At 42.4% G+C, this 18,689-nt stretch overlaps 1 protein-coding gene across 14 annotated transcripts in view; it reads right to left on the bottom strand.

The window, feature by feature from the left end:
- Nucleotides 1-7,438: 7,438 nt before the first annotated feature.
- Nucleotides 7,439-18,689, bottom strand: part of LOC122540892 (transducin-like enhancer protein 3) — a 73,761-nt gene continuing 62,510 nt past the window's right edge. For all 14 annotated transcript variants that reach the window (XM_043677153.2, XM_043677140.2, XM_043677144.2 and 11 more), the window contains 4 exons: nucleotides 17,846-17,993; nucleotides 14,679-14,829; nucleotides 11,276-11,352; nucleotides 7,439-10,090 (listed from right to left, as the gene is read on the bottom strand). In XM_043677153.2, the coding sequence (XP_043533088.1) occupies nucleotides 9,983-10,090; nucleotides 11,276-11,352; nucleotides 14,679-14,829; nucleotides 17,846-17,993 (484 nt within the window). In that variant the 3' untranslated portion in view covers nucleotides 7,439-9,982. The remainder of the gene's footprint in view (nucleotides 10,091-11,275; nucleotides 11,353-14,678; nucleotides 14,830-17,845; nucleotides 17,994-18,689) is intronic.

Here is an 18,689-nt window from a genome sequence, read left to right as displayed (position 1 = left end):
TCCTTACTCTAGGCCAACAGTGACCGTAGCCAGGAAGCCCACTCCCGAGAATCCCTGCTTCAGGCCTATGGTGACCATAGCCAGGAGACCCCACTCCAGGCCTACAGTGACCATAACCAGGAGACCCTGCTCTGGGCCTACTGCAACTAGGAGTTCCTGGCTCCGCTCCCAGGCCAATTCCCACATCAGCTGAGGTTATGATGAAGGATTCTTCATCTCAAACTCTATCCTTTCCTGAGGTATGATGATCCTCAGATTAAACCAACACTCGTCTCCCTCCAGTTAGAGAGCATCCCCAAGGTCTGGGAAGGTAATGGTAACTTTACCCTTTATCAGTCTCCGCTATACCTTCACATGCAGCAGGATGAGAAAGGACAAAGTTAGAATGTAGGAAACAATAGACTCGTTAATCTAACATCAATCTTTGGTAAATGACTGGAGTCCATTATAAAGGTGGTTATCATAGGATATTTAGAAAACCATTTCAGGACCAAGTAAAGTCAAGCTTAACTAATTTATTGGAGTTCTTTGTGGGAGTATTAAGTAAGGTACATAAAGCAGAACCTGTAAATGTGGATCGTACTTGGATTTCCAAAAGACTTTTGATAAGTTTGCTAAACAACCTATGAGCATATAGTGTAGGTATTAACACTGAGCTGGATAAAACATTGACAAGGGACAAATTAAATATTTTCAAGTGAGCGAGCTCTAACTAATGGAGAGTCTCAGGGATCAGCAATGGGGCCTAAATCATTTGCAATCTACATCAATGATTTGGATAAACTGATCACACATACGGTAGTCTAATTTACAGAGAACAAGATATGTTGGAAAATAAAAGTGTGAAGAGGAGATAGATAGTCTGCAAAGCGATTTACACGGGTTGGTGAACAGGCAAAATGTTGGCAGATGGAGTATAATAATACAGGACAATAGGAGCTATTCCTATAGAATAGAAAAGCAGTAATTTATAAGTTGGGAGAAATTGCAGAACTCTGACATTTGTAATTCATCTACAATATATCCACAAACAAAATGAGACAAAATGCAGATAGAGGAAGTGATAAGGAATACAAATGGTTATGATCTCAGCTGATGGTAATACTTGATGGATGAGATCTCAGAATGAAACCAGAGTTGATAATGATAAGATTAACTTTTACAGTTAGGTAACATGGTTAGTTATTGAAACATATTTACATGAGGCTGCAGATGTTCTACAATAATAGAACATAAGTTTATTACAAAAGAATTAAAAGTAGCTTCTTCCCCGCTGTTATCAGACTTTTAAATGAACCTCTCAAGTATTAGAGTTGATCGTTCTCTGCACCTTCTCTGGCTGTAACACTATATTCTACATTATGTTCTCTTATCCTGATGTACTTAAGATATGGTTTGATCTGCCTGTAGAGCACACTAAACAATACTTTTCAACACAGCTTCATCAAGGGGACATCATTCCTGACAAATCTGTTAGAGTTCTTTGAGGAATTAACAAGCAAGTTAGACAAAGGAGAGCCAGTGGACATAATTTTCTTGAATTTCTAGAAGGTGCCACACAGGAGACTGTTAAGAAAGAAAATAGCCCATGGGGTTAGCGACAAGATATTGGCACAAATTAAAGATTGGCTGGCTGGCTGGCAGAGACAGAAAGTGGGAATAAAGGGGTCTTTCTCACAATGGCAGCTGGTGGCTAGTGGAGTTCTGTAGGGGGTCAGGTTAGGACCACAAGGATTCACATTTCCTTTATTCAGATCACTAATGGGTACTGAGGGTATCGTTGCTAAGTTTGCAGATGACACAAAGATAGGTGGAGAGGCAGGTAATGTTGAGGAGTCGGGGCACTGCAGAAGGACTTGGGCTGGCTAGGACAGAGGGCAAAGAAGTGGCAGATGGAATACAATGTGGGAAAGTTGAGGTTATACACTTTAGGAGCAATAGAGGCATGGACTATTTTCTAAATGGGGAAATGCTTCGGACATGGGAAGCAAAAAAGCACTTAGGAACCCTTGTTCATCTTCCTTTAAGGTTAACATGTAGGTTCTGTTGACAGTTAGGAAGGTAAATGCTATGTTAACATTCAGTTCAAGAGGGCTAGAATACAAGAGCAGGGATGTACTGCTGAGGCTGTATAAGGCTCTGATCAGACTGCATTTAGGATATTAAGAGGGGTTTTAGGCCCCGTATCTAAGGAAGGATGTGCCAGTGTTGGAGGGGATCTGCGGGAGATTTACAAGAACGATCCTGGGGATGAAGGGCTTGTCATTTGAGGAGTGTTTGAGAACTTTGGATCTGTACTCGAGGGAGTTTAGAAGGATGATGGGTTTCAGATTGATTCCATAGGTCAGCGCAACATCAAGGGCCGATGGGCCTCGACTGCACTGTAACAGTCTACGTTCTATGATAAGGGGGAAATCTCATTGAAACTTTCAGAATATTGAAAGGCCTGGAGGAGTTGATGTGAAAAAAGTGTTTCCATTAGTAGGAGAGACTAGGACCTGAGAACACAGCCTCCGATTGAAGGGATGACCCAACAGAACTGAGATAAGGAGGAATTTCTTCAGCCAGAGAGTGGTAACTCTGAGTTCACTACCCCAGAGGGCTGTGCTCAGTGGGATTAGTTCACAGTTTACAAGTTTAATGAAGCAAACTCAGAAATGAGCCAAGTAATATGTCAATCTTCTGCTGCATTGAATGGAAGCCAACTCTCTCCAGTCTGTTTGCAAAGGAAAAGAAATGGGTAAAAAGGTACACCCAGTTCAATGGGGCAGACAGTATTATAATAAAAGCTGACATCCGCTGACAAGAAAATGCCAGGTCCTCCCACTGAATCTCACAACAATGTAGCAAATAAGTCAAATACATATTCCACTAATTGTTCTGAAGTTTATGATCTCTGTAAAGACTGATAAACATTTTAAAAAGTTAAGTTGAACTTCCAGTTAATAGCTAAAAGGATGTCACATTTCCAATTTTTACAATACCAAATGACTAACAAAAAAAAACTATTGACTAAACATTATTTTATCTGCAAGCAATGTATATTTTAAACTACAGAAACCATTGTCATTTTATACTTATTACATATTCCATGCCAGATAGAATTACAATTCTTTTAGAAAGGTTCCCACAGTTGATTCTCTTCAGTTTCCTTGTCTATGTTTAGCTGAGCAGTAATTTTGAGAAACGGCCGTAAAGTTTTCCTTACTTTTCGGAGATCTCCATAAATCCATCACCAACAAAGCCTCAGACAGTCATACTTCATATTCCCAGTCACTCCAGGACTAGGAGAATGTGTTGCTTCAATTGAAGACATCACCTTTTTGCAGCCAGCTGTGGTGACTCACCAACGCAAGGCACATTTTCTCTCTGCTGTCCACGTAAAATGTCCATTTGAGATAGTCATGGATTTGTAGGGAAGCCTGTAACCTGATCTCAAAATGCCTTCATCAGCCCTCCCTTTTCCCATGACAACATAAAACATTTTGCAAGAAGTTTGAACCATAGGAGCTTTGCACCAAATGCTTGCCGATGTGGTTGGGAGAAGTACACTAGCACATTTTTCAACAGCAGGAGGATGCAGTGGAAATACCATTGATGTAAGTTTCTTCAGCAGGTCTTTCAGCAATTCATCCAAGATCAGCAAAATCAGGCTGCTGGATCAAATCTTTATTTATCCCATTGGACTCATTGCTTCATGTTCAAGCACAAATAGCAGAAGGATTTTGTGCATTCAATAGACTTCGCAGCCATTTGAATCTTGCTGCAACCTGTATTTCAATTTGAAAATTCCTTGGCACTACATCACAAGAGTAAAAGGTATCTTTTTCCAATATTTAGTTATATTCCTCAATCAATGTGTGTTTTTAAAAAAAAGCAATAATAAATGCCACACTGCTGCTTGTGTGATCTTCCTGAACCCAAATCAACTGCAGCTCATAGTTAGCACTGAGTGTTTTTGGAGCAATGAAGGGTTTGGGGACATTGAGTTTTCCATAATATAAATGAGGGTTCTTTCTTTTGAGTGAGGCAAACTTGATAACGTTAAATGAATGCAGGAAGTAAGTGACAATACAAAATGTTAATGCAGCAGCTGTTGGAATCTGTAATTCCCACCTCCAGGACGTTATACCAATGCCATGTGTAGGATACTTGGCGGGATCAGCTGGGAGTCCTACGTAGATGGTTTTAAAAACATTTGTGTCTGAAGAACTTCCTGAACACCCGCTCTCCCTATTCAAAATTCTCTTCCCCACCAGGTTCTGTCATGTTCAATACATCACTAGGCAAGCCTCTAGGATATTACATATGTCCTCATTTGGAAAATATTTCAAATGTGCCAGAATCTTGCTGTTTCAGGCTTATTAAAGATATTACATTCAGATTGCATGACAGTCAAACGGCGAATAAACTGCTGTTACCTCCATCAACCCTTTGAGAGATGTTGGAAAAAAGCAGGACAATTTGAGGGCAAGATTCAATGTGATTCATTAAAAAAATATTGTAAAGTTATTATATTAAAAGAAAATCTAACTATTAAGACTGAGGTAGACCCTTGGGTTAATTGGAGAGTTTGACAAGAAGGGATCTCAGTGGGTATAATGGATACAATCAATGAACTATCTCAATGGTTAATCCAGTGCAGATCACTCTGCAGCTGACACTGTGATCGAACACAGAAGACCCAATGCATCAGGGACAAGAAATGGCATCTAGTCTATTAGTTCAGGAAAATTACTGAACACTGCATAGTCAACACAATTACACAGTGTCCACAAAACTAACTTTAAACTGGATTGGAAAGTCACCTCCATGTTTAAAACAAGATGGCATGCAATATTGTGGGCAACTTGCCTGAAGTATGTCAGTCTGAATTGCCCATTCACCACAAACCTCCTTATGCAACTCACATTTATAAAATGCCCCTGGGGTAACATCCATGTAAACAAAACCAGGCAAATGTCAAAAAGGAGGCTTTGTCACAGGTGACCAAAAGCCTGGTCAGAAGTAAGTTATAAAGATGGATTTTAAAAGGTAGATGAGGGAGAAGGGTTAAGGGAACATTCCACATTTGTTAGTTGAATTGAATGGTTAGGTGTTTGCTTTTGCTCGGCACAGACTGGACAGCTCAAAGGGCCTTTTTCTCCAGTGTTGTAGAACCTCTATGGGTGGACTGGTGGCACAGACACCAAGCGGGCAAAGCAGTGGGAACAAGCAGCCTCTCAGCCAGTCAGAGTATTCCACAGTACTTCAACAAGGAGAATTCTACCCACTGCTCTGATGGCACACAGTTGAATGGGTCATTCTCACATTGCTGTCTGGGAGCTCTTGCTGTGTGCAAAATGCTAGCAGGATCCATTTCTGATGGTGGGCTCTTGCCTGAAACATCGACTCTCCTGCTCCTCAGATGCTGCCTGACCTGCTGCGCTTTTCCAGCACCACACTCCTGACGCTGATCTCCAGCATCTGCAGTCCTCACTTTCTGCTGGCAGGATCGGTGGTGTTACTCGCAATAAAGTACAATGGGTCATCCTGAGGTTGTAATATAGATGCTGTATAAAGGCAGCTTGTAAACAATAGTTGTCTTATTGGCAAATAGATCCTAAATTATGGACACAGTGAAGCATAGACCCTTTGCTTGCAATCTTTGTGCAATTCACTGCAGGCTACTGAAAACAGCAAGCATTGATGTGTGAGAAAACCAGGAGAAAGCATGTTAATCCAGACAGATTGGTTCTCATTTTCTCCAGCTTCACAGCAACCATCCCATCACTAACTGGCTTTGCATTTTATTACATCTTGGAAGAAACAATCTGCTCATATATAAAACAGTGTTGTCCAGCCATACAGCATTTCATTACAGCACAGTGCATGGTTTCACTGTGTAGGTAAAAACAAAATACCACTGATATGCTGGAAAAGCTAAATTAAAACAGAAATTGCCAGCTAATCTGGCACCAGCTGTAGAGGGAGAAACTGGTAACTTTTCCGGTTAAATAGTTGCTGAATTCTATGTGCAGTAACTCACTACAACTCATTAGAGGCATTGATCTGAATAGTGCCGACTTCAAGTGACCATTATACGTTTTCCTGCATTGTCTAAAGGAAGCATCATTGGGCAATGTCACAGAATCCTGGCCATCTCCTGTGCCTTCATTCAGCACATACGGTACGTGCTATTGTAGTATCCAGTCGGGTCCACTGCCATTTTCCCAGAGCCACTCTGGGACTACAGGTCACTCTGCTATAACACACGTTTCATTAACGCAAATTCACTAACGCGATTGACAAGTTGGAGGGCACTGTTTAAAGTGCGAACGGTTGAAGCGTGTATTGGTTATAAGGTGATTCCAGCCACATTAGTTTAAATGGTGCCGTTATTATGCGATTCTCTTTAACATGGGATTACATGAGAATGGAATTACTGCATTACAACAGAGCAGCCTGTAAATAGATCATGACTTCCATCACCTTCATAGGTGGCAATCTTCAGGTCATTGTCACACACTCGGTTGAAATTTGTGCCTCACATCACCCCCTTGTAACACTTCCCCAAAACATTAAACCGGTTGGTTTTTGAGCCTAACACCATCTCATTGGAATGCTTTTCTTTGGGCATGCAACTTAAGACTCGAAACTCCCCTGCACCACCCCTGTTCCCACCTAGTCCCCTCCCCCTCGGTAACTCCCTGCCCTGCTCCCAGCCAGTTTTCCCATCACTCCAACTCCATGCCCACCCACAGCCTCACTCCACCTCACTATGCCGCCCACTCTGTCCCGCACTCACTCCTGCCTAAAAAATCAAGTTCCCATCCTATCAACGCCAACGCCACCCACACCAAAAAACGGAGCTCTCACTCAGTCTCTGTGCTTCCCACCCCCACAAAAGGTCCACTGTTAGGGAAGACAGTGGGGTGAAGTTTCCAAGAATGCAGAGTTAGTAACCCCTGGTGAGAAACCCTGACCAACACCAATCCTGTCCCATTGATCATGGAACTTCTGCAGAGAGTGGGATCGGACATGTGCAGTTGGTGGTGGGGGGACGGGCAGGGAAAGTGACAAAAGAGAAATGGGGGATGGAGGTGTGGTGGGGGAGGGGGATTGAGGACGAGGAGAAGGGGAAGGAGGAGAGGGGGAGACGGGAGGGGGAGACAAAAAAGGGGAAGAGTGGGAAGTCGGAGTTGGTGGAGAAAGGGGTGGAGGAGGTGGCTGGGTAAGGATTAGAGGGTGAGAGTGGGCATTAGAGGTGTGGGTGGAGAAGGGAGTGAGGGCATCAAACCTGCCCTGTTCAAAATAACTAGCCAGTCTTTGGTCTCAACGTACAATCCATCCACATGCTCAAACAGAAAAGGGCCAACAGGAAAGAAATACCTTGGTTTCAATTCTACAAAACATCTCTGGAACCTTTACCAGATTTCCAGTCATATATAGATAGGGCTTTTTAAAAAAAAACTTTTATTGAAGTATTAACAACTGTACATCATCTTCTGAAATCACAAAGTTAAGTTGCTACATATCCCGGTGTTGAAGATTTTGACTTAAACACTTCACCGACTTATCAAGTGGTTTCTAGATGACTCAGCACCAGCATTTACACATTTATGTACATTTTTGCTCAGTTTTGTGTTTACTTAAAAAAAACAAAATTTTGACACAAGCATTAGAAAAAAATTAAAACCAAAATAAGTCCTGCCAATTAGATTACCTTTGGGCTGGGATTAGGTGGGAGGGAGTTAGTGAACATTTACATAAATCGCTCATTACAGCGAAAAAAAAAGGGAAATAAATGAATCAGCAAAACATTAGCTCACCAAAACTAGAAACACATTCAAACTAACTGACTTCTCGAGTAATGTTGGTGACGAGAACCCTGGTTATAGGATTCAGATGGAGAAGGGACTGAACTACTTTACATAATGCGCCGAAAGATTGAATTCTAATAGCAACTGTCACTGAACAGCACGCACCAAACCCCAGTCTCGTTGCTACAGCATGAATCATTGATAGTGACCTCACAGCAACTTACACTGAAGGAGACAGGATTGGAAGGGGATTAAAAATAATGCAAAAAATGATAAGTCTAGGAGAATCACAAAGGTCCCTCTCCTACCATGGGCAGTGACAAAGCTACAGGAAGGGTAGAGACTTCAACTTGAGGGATGCAGGCATCAGGTTTTCGATATTGGTACCACACCAAGCTCTCTCCACAGCCACCCCCACCCCCACCCCCATATTCAAACCACAGATACACACCACATACCCATCAACCCCTCTCCCCCTGCAATATACTCACCATTGACACCTTGCTCACATACCCACCACAGACACTCTCCCTGCACCATATACCTATCACAGGCACTCCACAGGCTCCCTCCACCCATACAGCCACCACAGGCACCAGCCCCTCCATATACCTACCACCATCACCCCCATACACACCACCACCACTTGCACCACATACCCATCACACACCACACTGCAGTGTTATACATCCCCCACACTTGAACCTACCCTTCTTATACACCCAGACACACATAACCCCCCTCCCCACATATTCCCCATACACGGAGAGGGGCCCACATCCCCATACAGAGCTCAGCACCCTTCCTCCAGACCTAAATGCACCTTCCCAGAAACTTCAGTCTGAGCTGATCCTCGCTGCTCTGTGAAGCTGTATTTACTGGGACAAATCAAAATGAATACTAGTGTACCATCATTGCTTTGAAAGTGAGGAATGGAAACAGCACACATACATGTTAGTTTGGAGACACTATCCAGATCAGATTCTTGCTGTTCAAAAATTAAAATTAAAAATAACCAAGACACTTTAATATGGCAATACTGTGCCACAGGTGACCTGGGAATTAAACATATCCAGAACCAGACTATAACAGAGCCTAGGCTGTATGCATCAGATTGTGCAAAGCGGAGAAACCAGTGTTGGGGTGGGGAAAGGGTTAAAACCTGTTGGCCGACATTTACAAAATTCACATCAGAAAAGTCCACAGTCTTCATCAGTGAGATCCAAAGAATTTCTGTTTGTATTCAAGAGGCAAATTTAAGAAGAGAAAGGAAAAGTCACTCGAATCCGTTCCACTGATTCCCTGAGCTGTGTCACCAACATTGCATTTTCCAGATCGATCTCTTCAGCCCCTCTGCGTCAGAGCAGGAGGGGAGAGGGCGAGGAGAATAGGGGCTGCTCAACAACTCTGCACTTGAACCAAAAGTAGATGCTTGATGTTTTGATTGACCATGGGAGAAAATTGCAACTTTATTAAAGTTTTGCCTTTTTCTCTCTCCCCATCTTCCCCAATGCCACTCATCCATTCTTTTCCAAACCAACAAATTCGCTTCCGATTCCAGTGGCAATAAAAAAAGATTCAAACCTCTCTCAGCTTGGATGAGGAACTGGTGCCACACTCTCATTGGACTGAGAGAACATACTCAGAAGGTCACTGGACGCATCTAGGGTCAGGCGTAAAAGTTCACCCACTGTCAAATATTTACAGTACACTGTGTAATACATCCAGGATAATGAAGCACTGCTTCACTCGGAGGTTCAAAAGCTCTCGCTCTCTGTCTCTCTCTCACACACACACACACACACACACACACACAGTCTCTATCAGCAGGACTATCCTGCTTTCTGTGCTCAATAGATTTACCGCTGCAGGTTAAACGAAGAAAAGGAAAGTCTTCAACACCAACCTCGGAGAAATTATAAAACTCAAAATATCTCGGATTCCATCTGGCCACCACAAGCGTTTGTTCAGAGGCAGACTTTGTAATGCTTCCAGTCGCAAGTCCTGCATTTCCCAGACAGACAAGTCTGGAAACTAGTAAACAACTAGTTAACTAGGCCTCGTTAGCTTGACGACAATGCCAAATACGTCCCTGTTCATTTTTTAAAAGCTGTGTTTTGAACCAGAGTGACTCGGTCCCCGAACTCCACAGTTTAAAGTGCCGTTCAGTCCCACCACCGTCAGTAGATGACTTCGTAAACTGTTGCTTTCTTGTCACCTGACCCTGTGACAATGTACTTGTCATCAGCGGAGATGTCACAACTTAGTACAGACGATGATTCCTTTGACTAGAGGGACAAGAAAACAGTTTTAGCACAAATGGAAGCATGAAAGAAATCAAATGACATTCCTCTTTCAAACCTTCTCAGCCAAGGTCATAGTAGTAAGCAGCGTGGGTATATCCCCACCCTTTCCACACAGCCCTTTTGGTGAGGCCAGCAAGAATGAGCCCACAAGCAGTCAATAACCTACAAGGGATTAGCAGAGCTCATTGCTGCTTTCTGCCAATGTTGGTCAACTAAACACTCTCCTAGGTGGATCAGATGTTTCTGGAAAGATCATCTACACATTCATAAATCCTCTCGGAGGGAAACAAAGGGCTACTCAACTGCAGAAGGCATCTCAGAGCAAACACAGCTCCCTGCCCTCCATCCAAAACAGAAAAGGGCAAGTGATTCCGATTGGGAAGATGGACTGTGACCATCACCAGGCCCAGGATTTCAACTGTACCCTTCATTTACAGTTTAAATGGGCTGACTGGCCTTCCACAATGCCGTAATCCCTCCTATAACCCTAGATTTGGCCTGCAGCTTCCACAATTGTATGCTGGCTGACAGCTGGAGCTTCCAAAAAGGAATTTAATTCTTTGTACAGGAAGAATTAAAACCAGTGAGCAGAGGTCAGAAATCATCCATTCAGATGATAAAGAACTAGCTCTCCTTCCTGTGGGATGGTGGGTGGGGTATGCCAGGCAGTCAATGACAGGAACGAGGAGGTGGGTCATACGGTGACACATTGAAAGATATCCACAAACAGAGGAACCCCCTTAAGCTACTGAACAGCTCCAGGTCAATGAGAGAGGAGCTCATTAATCACATACCCTGGCATTTTTCTTTTGGATGGTGGAGGTGGAGGTAACTCATGAGCATCAAAACAAGAATTGATCCCTTGTAGGATCTGCTAAACTGCTTCAAGTCAAAACGTGTGGTGCTGGAAAAGCACAGCTGGTCAGGCAGCATCCGAGGAGCAGGACAGTCAACATTTCGGGCATAAGCTCTTCATCAACATTCCTGACCAGCTGTGATTTTCCAGCACCACACGTTTGGACTCTGATCTCCAGCAACTGTGGTCCTCACTTTCTCCCTGCTTTTCTTTTTTTGAGAAAAAGAAACAAAAAAAAAGAATGACAGAAGACTCATCTCTCTTCAAGAACTAAGAGAATGAAGTACACATCAGAAATTCTTTACACTTACTTGGAATATACTGGCACCATATGGTGTCCTCCAAGCATTCAGCAGGTTATCCTTACCAGTGCTGACAAACCACTTTCCTGTAAATAAACAAGTATGATTTACGTAAAGCAACAGCAAGTTTTTAAGAATCTATTATATTTATAATGATATTACAGCTGTAAATAATCAAACCAGTTTGTACCCATCAGGATGCGCTCAACAGGCATTTAAAGAGGGGGAAGGCCAGGAGGTGAGCTAGAAGGGTTTGATGGGGGCAGATATTAAAGGGATGGTGCTTCCATCTAAATGGGGAAACATATCTTGACTAGAAGCCTCCAATATAAAAAGGTCATCACCAATAGGAGCAGACCATTCGGTCCATCAGTCTCCTCTGCCATTTAATACATCATGGCCCATCTTCAACTCCATTTTCTACATCCTTTGAATTGTTGAGGGCCCAATAATCTGTCCATTTCAGCCTGAAATCTATTCAATGAAAGCACTTCCAGAACTCTGTGGTAGAGAATTCTAAAAAGATTCAATTCTTTTCCTGAGGAAATGTCTCCATATTTCATCTCGAGGCACTATTTGCGTTAGACAAGACACCAGAAAAGGCGTCAGCATGGAGCGGCTCTGTACGGTCACTGCTAACCAGGTGCTTATCATGTCATTACGCCCATGTTCTACATTCCCAGCTAGGGGAAGCAGCCTTTCAGAACAGAGTCATACAGCATGGAATCAGACCCTTCTCCCCAACTCGTCTTAGATACTAGTCGAAATGGACACTCACCAAACCATCTCAAAAGTAAGTGTATGTTTCTTTAAGACTGAAACTATGCACAGTAGTCTCAAAGTTCTAAACATTCCTAGCAACTTTTCATTTTTGTAGTCCAATCCTCTTGCAATAAAGGCCAATTCACCATTTAATTTCCTAATTGTGGTGACGAGTTGCCCTCTTCCACTACAGCAATCCAGTTGGTCTGGAGTCACACATAGGCCAGACCAGGTAGGGACGGCACATTTCCTTTCCCCACGGGACACTATTGACTCTGATCGGTTTTTGTAACAAAGTGACAATAACTACATGGACACCATCATGCAGAGACTACCTCTATGTGCCAGCTTTATTGTTGGAATACAAATTCCACAAACTGTTCTGATAGGATTTTGATTCATGTCCAGACAGAATTACTCTAAATCTCTGATTTACTCATCCAGGGAGCTGAACATAATGCCATTGGCAAGCGGAGGGAACATTAGTAATTTTGCAAGGAGATTAAGCATAATGTACTATAGATTGTAAATAGCCAAGAGCCTACCACAGAACCCTGTTATACTCCACTGGACACAGCCTGTCAAGCCAACAATGCCCTATTTATCCCTACTGTCTGCTTCTTATCCATTATCCAAATAGCTAATACATCATGCAAACACCATGAAATCTTATTTTGCATGGCACTTCAGTGAATTCATTTTGAAAATCCAAATATACTATATCTAGTGTTTCCCCTTTATCCACCCTAATAATTACATTCTCAAAATGAATGGTTTTGTCAAACAAACAGGAACTCTCTTTTATAAACCAGTTGACATGTAATAATTTTGAACACTACACTTCAGAAAGCATTGCAAATCTTTCTTAATAACAGATTCCTGTGCATTTCTGAAGACTTATGCCATGACAATTGGTCTGTAGTTTCCCCTCTTTTCTCTCTCCCTCCCTCCCTTCTTGCGGACTGGTACAACACTTGCTTCCAATCTGCTGGGGCTGCTCCAAAGTCTAGGGAAATTTGGAACTCTCAGCCAGCAGATTATCCAGCGGCTTCAGAAATCCAAGGAGGCGGCTTGTTGTTGGGGGGTGGGAGAGAGAGTGAGAGCGAGAGCGAGAGTGAGAGCGAGAGCGAGAGCGAGAGCGAGAGCGAGAGCGAGAGCGAGAGCGAGAGCGAGAGCGAGAGCGAGAGAGCGAGAGAGAGAGCGTGAGAGAGAGCGTGAGAGAGAGCGTGAGAGAGAGCGTGAGAGAGAGCGTGAGAGAGAGAGAGAGAGTGAGAGTGAGAGAGAGAGAGACAGAGGGGTGGATTTATCAGATTTTAGATTCTCGGGTTTCTCTAGTAATGTTTTTTGCTGCTTGTGCTAAAAAACCTGAATTTCTGCCCTTGTATTAACCCCAAGACTACCTTTTATTTCTGGTGTCTAACTCATCTTCTAGAGTGAAGATAGACAAAATATTTGTTCATTACCTCTGCCATTTCCTTATTCCTTATGATTGTTCGACCTTTCCTAGCTTTTAAAGGAACAAACACTTTCTTTAGCTCTATATTGTTTAAATACTTGCAAAAGCTCTTGATGTCTGTTTTTACGTGACTGGCTAGTTCAATCTCAGCCTGTGTTTCCCCATGGTATCAACTTTTCGGTGGTTTTTCAGACACTTCCAATACTCCGATTTTGTTTTAATACTGCAAAGGCGGCAGCTCTGTTAATCTAATCACTTCTTAGTAAGTCTGAGATTAATTTTCACTGAATCTTTGTTTACCAATGGAACTATTTTTCAACATTTTAAATAACTTTTTTTATTTCTCATTTTATTCACTGTCATACCTTTCAAATCTACCGTACCCAATCAATCAACCCACATGATTTACTTCAGTTTAAGCTTGCGGTTTGTGAATCAAGTATGACATTTTCAAACTCAATGTAGAATTTATATATTACAGAGTCACAGAATCAATCAGCATGGACAGACCCAACCAGTCCGTGCCAAACATAATCCCAAACTAAACTAGTCCTACCTGCCTGCTCCTGGCTCATATCCCTCCAAACATTTCTTATTCGTGTACTTGTATAAAAATGTTTTTAAACATGGTAAATGTGGGCATAGTCACAATTTCCTCAGGAAGTTCATTCCACACATTAACCACTATGTTAAAAAAAAATTTGCCCCCATGTCTCTTTTAGATCTCTCTCCTCTTAGCTTAAACGTATGCCCCCTAGGAATAGCCACCTCCCATTAATGGTATCTAAACCTCTCACAGACATTTATGAAGTCAAAGGTCATCTCTCAACCTCCTACGCTTCAGTGAGGGAAGTCCCAGCCTTTCTTTATAACTCAAACCTTTTGCACCTGAAAACATCCTGAACCCTCTCGAGCTTTAATAAGACCTTTCCTTTAACTGGACAACTATGAAGCTGGCCTGGAAAACAATTGATGCATAGATTTGTCAATACCGAATGAATTTCATCTTTTTGGTATTATGAAATTGGTTTCTGTATGAATATATTCACATGTATAACTATATGGATATGTTATGGCCATTATTTCATGTGATGTCTCCCTGCCACATTATTTTACATTTGGGATTGTATAGTTTTACTCACCCCAGGAGACAATTCAGGAGAATAACAGTTAAGATTGCAACTTCCTACTTACCACAGTATGCAAACTTCAGTGACAGGACACAGCTCTCGTGCAAATGCAGCTGATACTTGTCAGGTTTGGTGTGATGTAGCACTTCGACATTACTGCTCTCCATCCCCACTGCTAACCACTCCCCAGTGGGGCAATAACCCAGAGAGAAGATCTGTGCAGGGGAGCAAAGATAATTCAGTGATTTTCACTATTGATGGCAGTCTACAACAGGTGAATACACAGGGCTAAAAAAAGATGTTTAAAATAAAATCGCGTCAGTGTGGTTAAGTTCTGGAAACTAGAATTAAAAAGCAGGTGATTTTTTCACAGAGAGCTTTGCAGAGGCTGCACTATGGAATCAGTCTGGTCTCCACGTTGCCAATCATCAGAGCATTGTCAAAGGCATGAAAAATATTCTCAAAGATGACCCAGGACTGAGAGGATATACATCTCAGAAGAAAAATAAAAAAGTGTTTAAACAGAATGAAGTTCAGCCTTCCCTTTTTAGGAGGACAGTAGATTGGCCTGACAAAGTCTTCAAAGATCCTGAAAAACGGGTTTGTTATGGTTGACAAGGAAAACGCTGCATGTAAAAGTATGTTGAAAAAAAAATTACTATAATCAAAAAACATGTCAATAGTGATTCTAGGTCAGCGAGCTGATCATAGAATAAGTACCCTGATTGGACCAGGCTAACAATCCCAATCGGGGAGCCCTGGCTGACAGATCTAAACAGGAGTTTCGGAGGTTCTGTTCATCTAGAGCTAGCTCTGAGGAAGTCAGACCAGTGTCAGGTACAACGCACGTGTAAATAAAGGGTGACTCTGTGGAGTTATTTTACAATGCAGTGGAAAGACCACGAGAAATTTCATTGAACAAACTCGCTTTGAACTCACTGCTGCAGGGAAAGATTCCAGTGAATGTGTATATTGATTCAAAGGCAAGATTGATTTAATTACAAGGTTCAAACGATAGTTATTTTGGGGATTGTCTTTAAATTGGAGGGTAAAATGTAGGGGGATGGGGAAGTGTATCGTCAGACATGTTCTAAGGTCTGCCTGATGAAGCCTGGTGGTCATTCAATTATTGGAGATTGGATGGCCCAGATCAATTTACTGGGAAGAAAAGTACAGGTATTTAGGGAGACAGAGGCAGTAACCGGTGTTCCACAGTGGATAGTTGGAGTCTCCAAACTCCCAATAAAGTGCTGAGAATGTCAGATTGTAAAACAATTGTGCTTCCATTATCTTGGAATTCACGGTCTCAAGGAAAATTACTCAGCATGTCTGTCTTGATACAAGGCCCATATAATTTGTGTTGCCATGCAGATGGGTTTTGTGGGGGTCGGGGACAGTTTCTAAAATATCATGGAAACTCTAGGTCAAGTCAGTCAGGATCGGAGAAGGGGGTAGCAAGCACAGGCAATCTGTGATCCAGCATGCAGGGATAAAAAGATCAAATTTACAAGGAATTCAAACAGAGCTGGAAGATTTTTCTAACTTGTACTTGGAGGAGGATCTCTGGGAGAGAAACCCTCACCATGAAAGGCTGTTCTGAAATTAAAAGTTTCCTTGGCTAAGAAAGGAAAAGGAAACCTTTGGGTGCAAGGGAACAAGCTTGGCCTGTTTCCAGGAAAACTGAATAGTTATACACTCCTTTTAATTAAATATCAGTGAAACGCGTTTTCGGTTGCGTCAAATGTTTAGTCAATGGTGCTTTTAGATTAGTCTTCTGTTGCAATAAAGGTATTTAGTAGTGAAATTTTGTCATGTTTTTAAACAGGAAACTAGAATTTATTGCAAAAATGATCAGTCTTGCTGGAAATTGTAAGAAAATCTAGATAACCTCGAAGGGTTAAGAGAGATATGCTGATGGGTAAGAGGCGGCGTGGGAGTGGGTATGTCTCAGGCAAACATGCCATAGACCATTTGGATGAAGGGTCTACCTCAATGCAGTAACTCAAATGTTAAGCACAACAACAGACAGGGGCTAAACTACGCAAGGTACAAGCTCTCATTTATATGAGGTTATGTTCTCTTCATAAACCCAACATCTGTCTAAGTGCTGGAAAGCCAATGAAGTACTTTGTGAGGTGCAACTTTACACATTCCATTCCATGGTCTGATGGCACATCGTCTGCTGATGTTTCATCCAGAGCCATTTTTCTTGGTTGATTAGGTCATTGATAGATTCCCATTGCCTTCCAACCCTTGGGACAGGGAGACAAGCTGCAAGCCAGATCAGCCAGGACAGGAACGAGAATGGAACCTGTGCCATCTGGAGTTAACCAGCCCTCTGTCAGGCAAGAGAAACAGAGGAATGGAAGGGTGGAACTACTTGTCCACGTTTCCCTTTCTTCTTCAGCCCCAAAAAGATGACAAGTGATGTGTCAGATTCACGACCACACGCAGTCATTAAGGCTAAAAGCATAGATGTATTTGAGAAGTTAGAGAAACACTTGGCGAAGGAGGGAATGGAAGGATGCCTGATAGATAAGCTGAGAAGGTGAAGCTCCGTAGGAGCACAGACACAGATAGACCAGCAGGACCATATCACCTGTTTCTGGGTTGTTAACTCAATGTGGTTCAACACACAGATTGTTACTGAGGCAGTGGGACAGGTAGATAAAAAGGTTGGTGCTTGTGTTAACTGCATTCTGACAGGTCTAACGCCCCTTGGCATCCTGGCAAACACAATGCAAAAAAAAACAAAAGGAATTGCAGGATAATGCAGGGAAGTAGAGTCCCAGAACCAACAAGAACAAATGATATCTCCTTGTTCTGTGCTTACTGAAGGATTACTAAATGCATTTCACCAGCGTTTCAACATTAATGTGTAAAACATCAGCACCACGATAAAAGTGATGTATTGGCAGTTCCTGGTATTAACAGTAATGGGGAGGCAATCCTTTGTTGCCCAAGAATGACTGGGACAAGACAACGGTGTATTACTGAAATTACACATCAATGTGACAGCACTGTGCCAGGCTAGTGAGAACATGGATTATGAAACCATCAAACCAGGCACACTATGTACTCTGAGGAAGTTAGTGGCTACAGTTTCAAGAAATGACATTTCTACATATTTGATGGATTCTTTCAACAGTTGACAGGTTTGGAACCAACCAATATCTGTCCCCCGAAAAACAAACGAGACCAGATTAGCCCCACTGATGGCCAGACACTCACCTGTGAGGTAAAGTCATGCTGTTGGAGCTGTCTTCCTTCTCGCAGGTCCCACGATCTCACTGTGTTGTCCAGGCCACCCGTCCATAACTTTGTGCCATCATGGGAGATGTCAATACAACTGGCACCATCTGTGTGCCCTTGAAATTGCCTAAAACCACACAAGTCATTGCTTTTTAATTACAGTTTAAAATGGAAAGAACTGTAGATGATCGAGATCAGAAACAGCCAAAAACAGAGACAGAATGCTGGAGAAGCTCAATGGGTCTGACAGTGCCTGTGAAGAGAGAAAACAGTTAACATTTTGAGTCGAACATGACGCTTCTTCAGAGCTGAAGGACTCCAGCTCTGAAGAGGAATCAGGTTGGACTCAAACCATTAACTGTTTCTCTCCCCACAGATGCTGCCAGACCCAGAGTTTCTCCAACGTTCTCTGATTTATATTGTGATCGATCAAAAAAAAAGTGGCAATTCCCCCAACCCCCCCTCCCAGCACCCCCAACACAATTTACTTCTGAAATCCTACTGCATTTGTTCCTGTCCTTTTCACGATTCTCAGACCAATAGAAGACCAGCGTATTAACTTTCCAGTCACTATAGAGTGATGGAGGCACTTGGAGAAATTGAATGTTAGAATAGGACAGGCATTCGTCCTTTTGGTTTTACTCACAGACTATCACACACAGGGGGACCTTCAAGGCACAAATGACAAACCTCAAACAGTACAAAACAAGTTGTGATTTTGGAATCTCAGAATCCCTACAGAGTGAAAAAAGGCCATTCAACTCATTGAATCGGCACTGACCCTCTGAAGAGCATCCTACCCTACCTCCATAGAAGAGCAGAA

This window comes from Chiloscyllium plagiosum, unplaced genomic scaffold (genome assembly GCF_037043375.1).
Source record: "Chiloscyllium plagiosum isolate Xiang-an unplaced genomic scaffold, Cpla_swu_hap1 HiC_scaffold_39, whole genome shotgun sequence".
Classification (NCBI taxonomy): Eukaryota; Metazoa; Chordata; class Chondrichthyes; order Orectolobiformes; family Hemiscylliidae; genus Chiloscyllium; species Chiloscyllium plagiosum.
The sequence above is the reverse complement of the archived record's forward strand: the minus strand, read 5'-3'. Positions and strand labels throughout refer to the sequence as shown.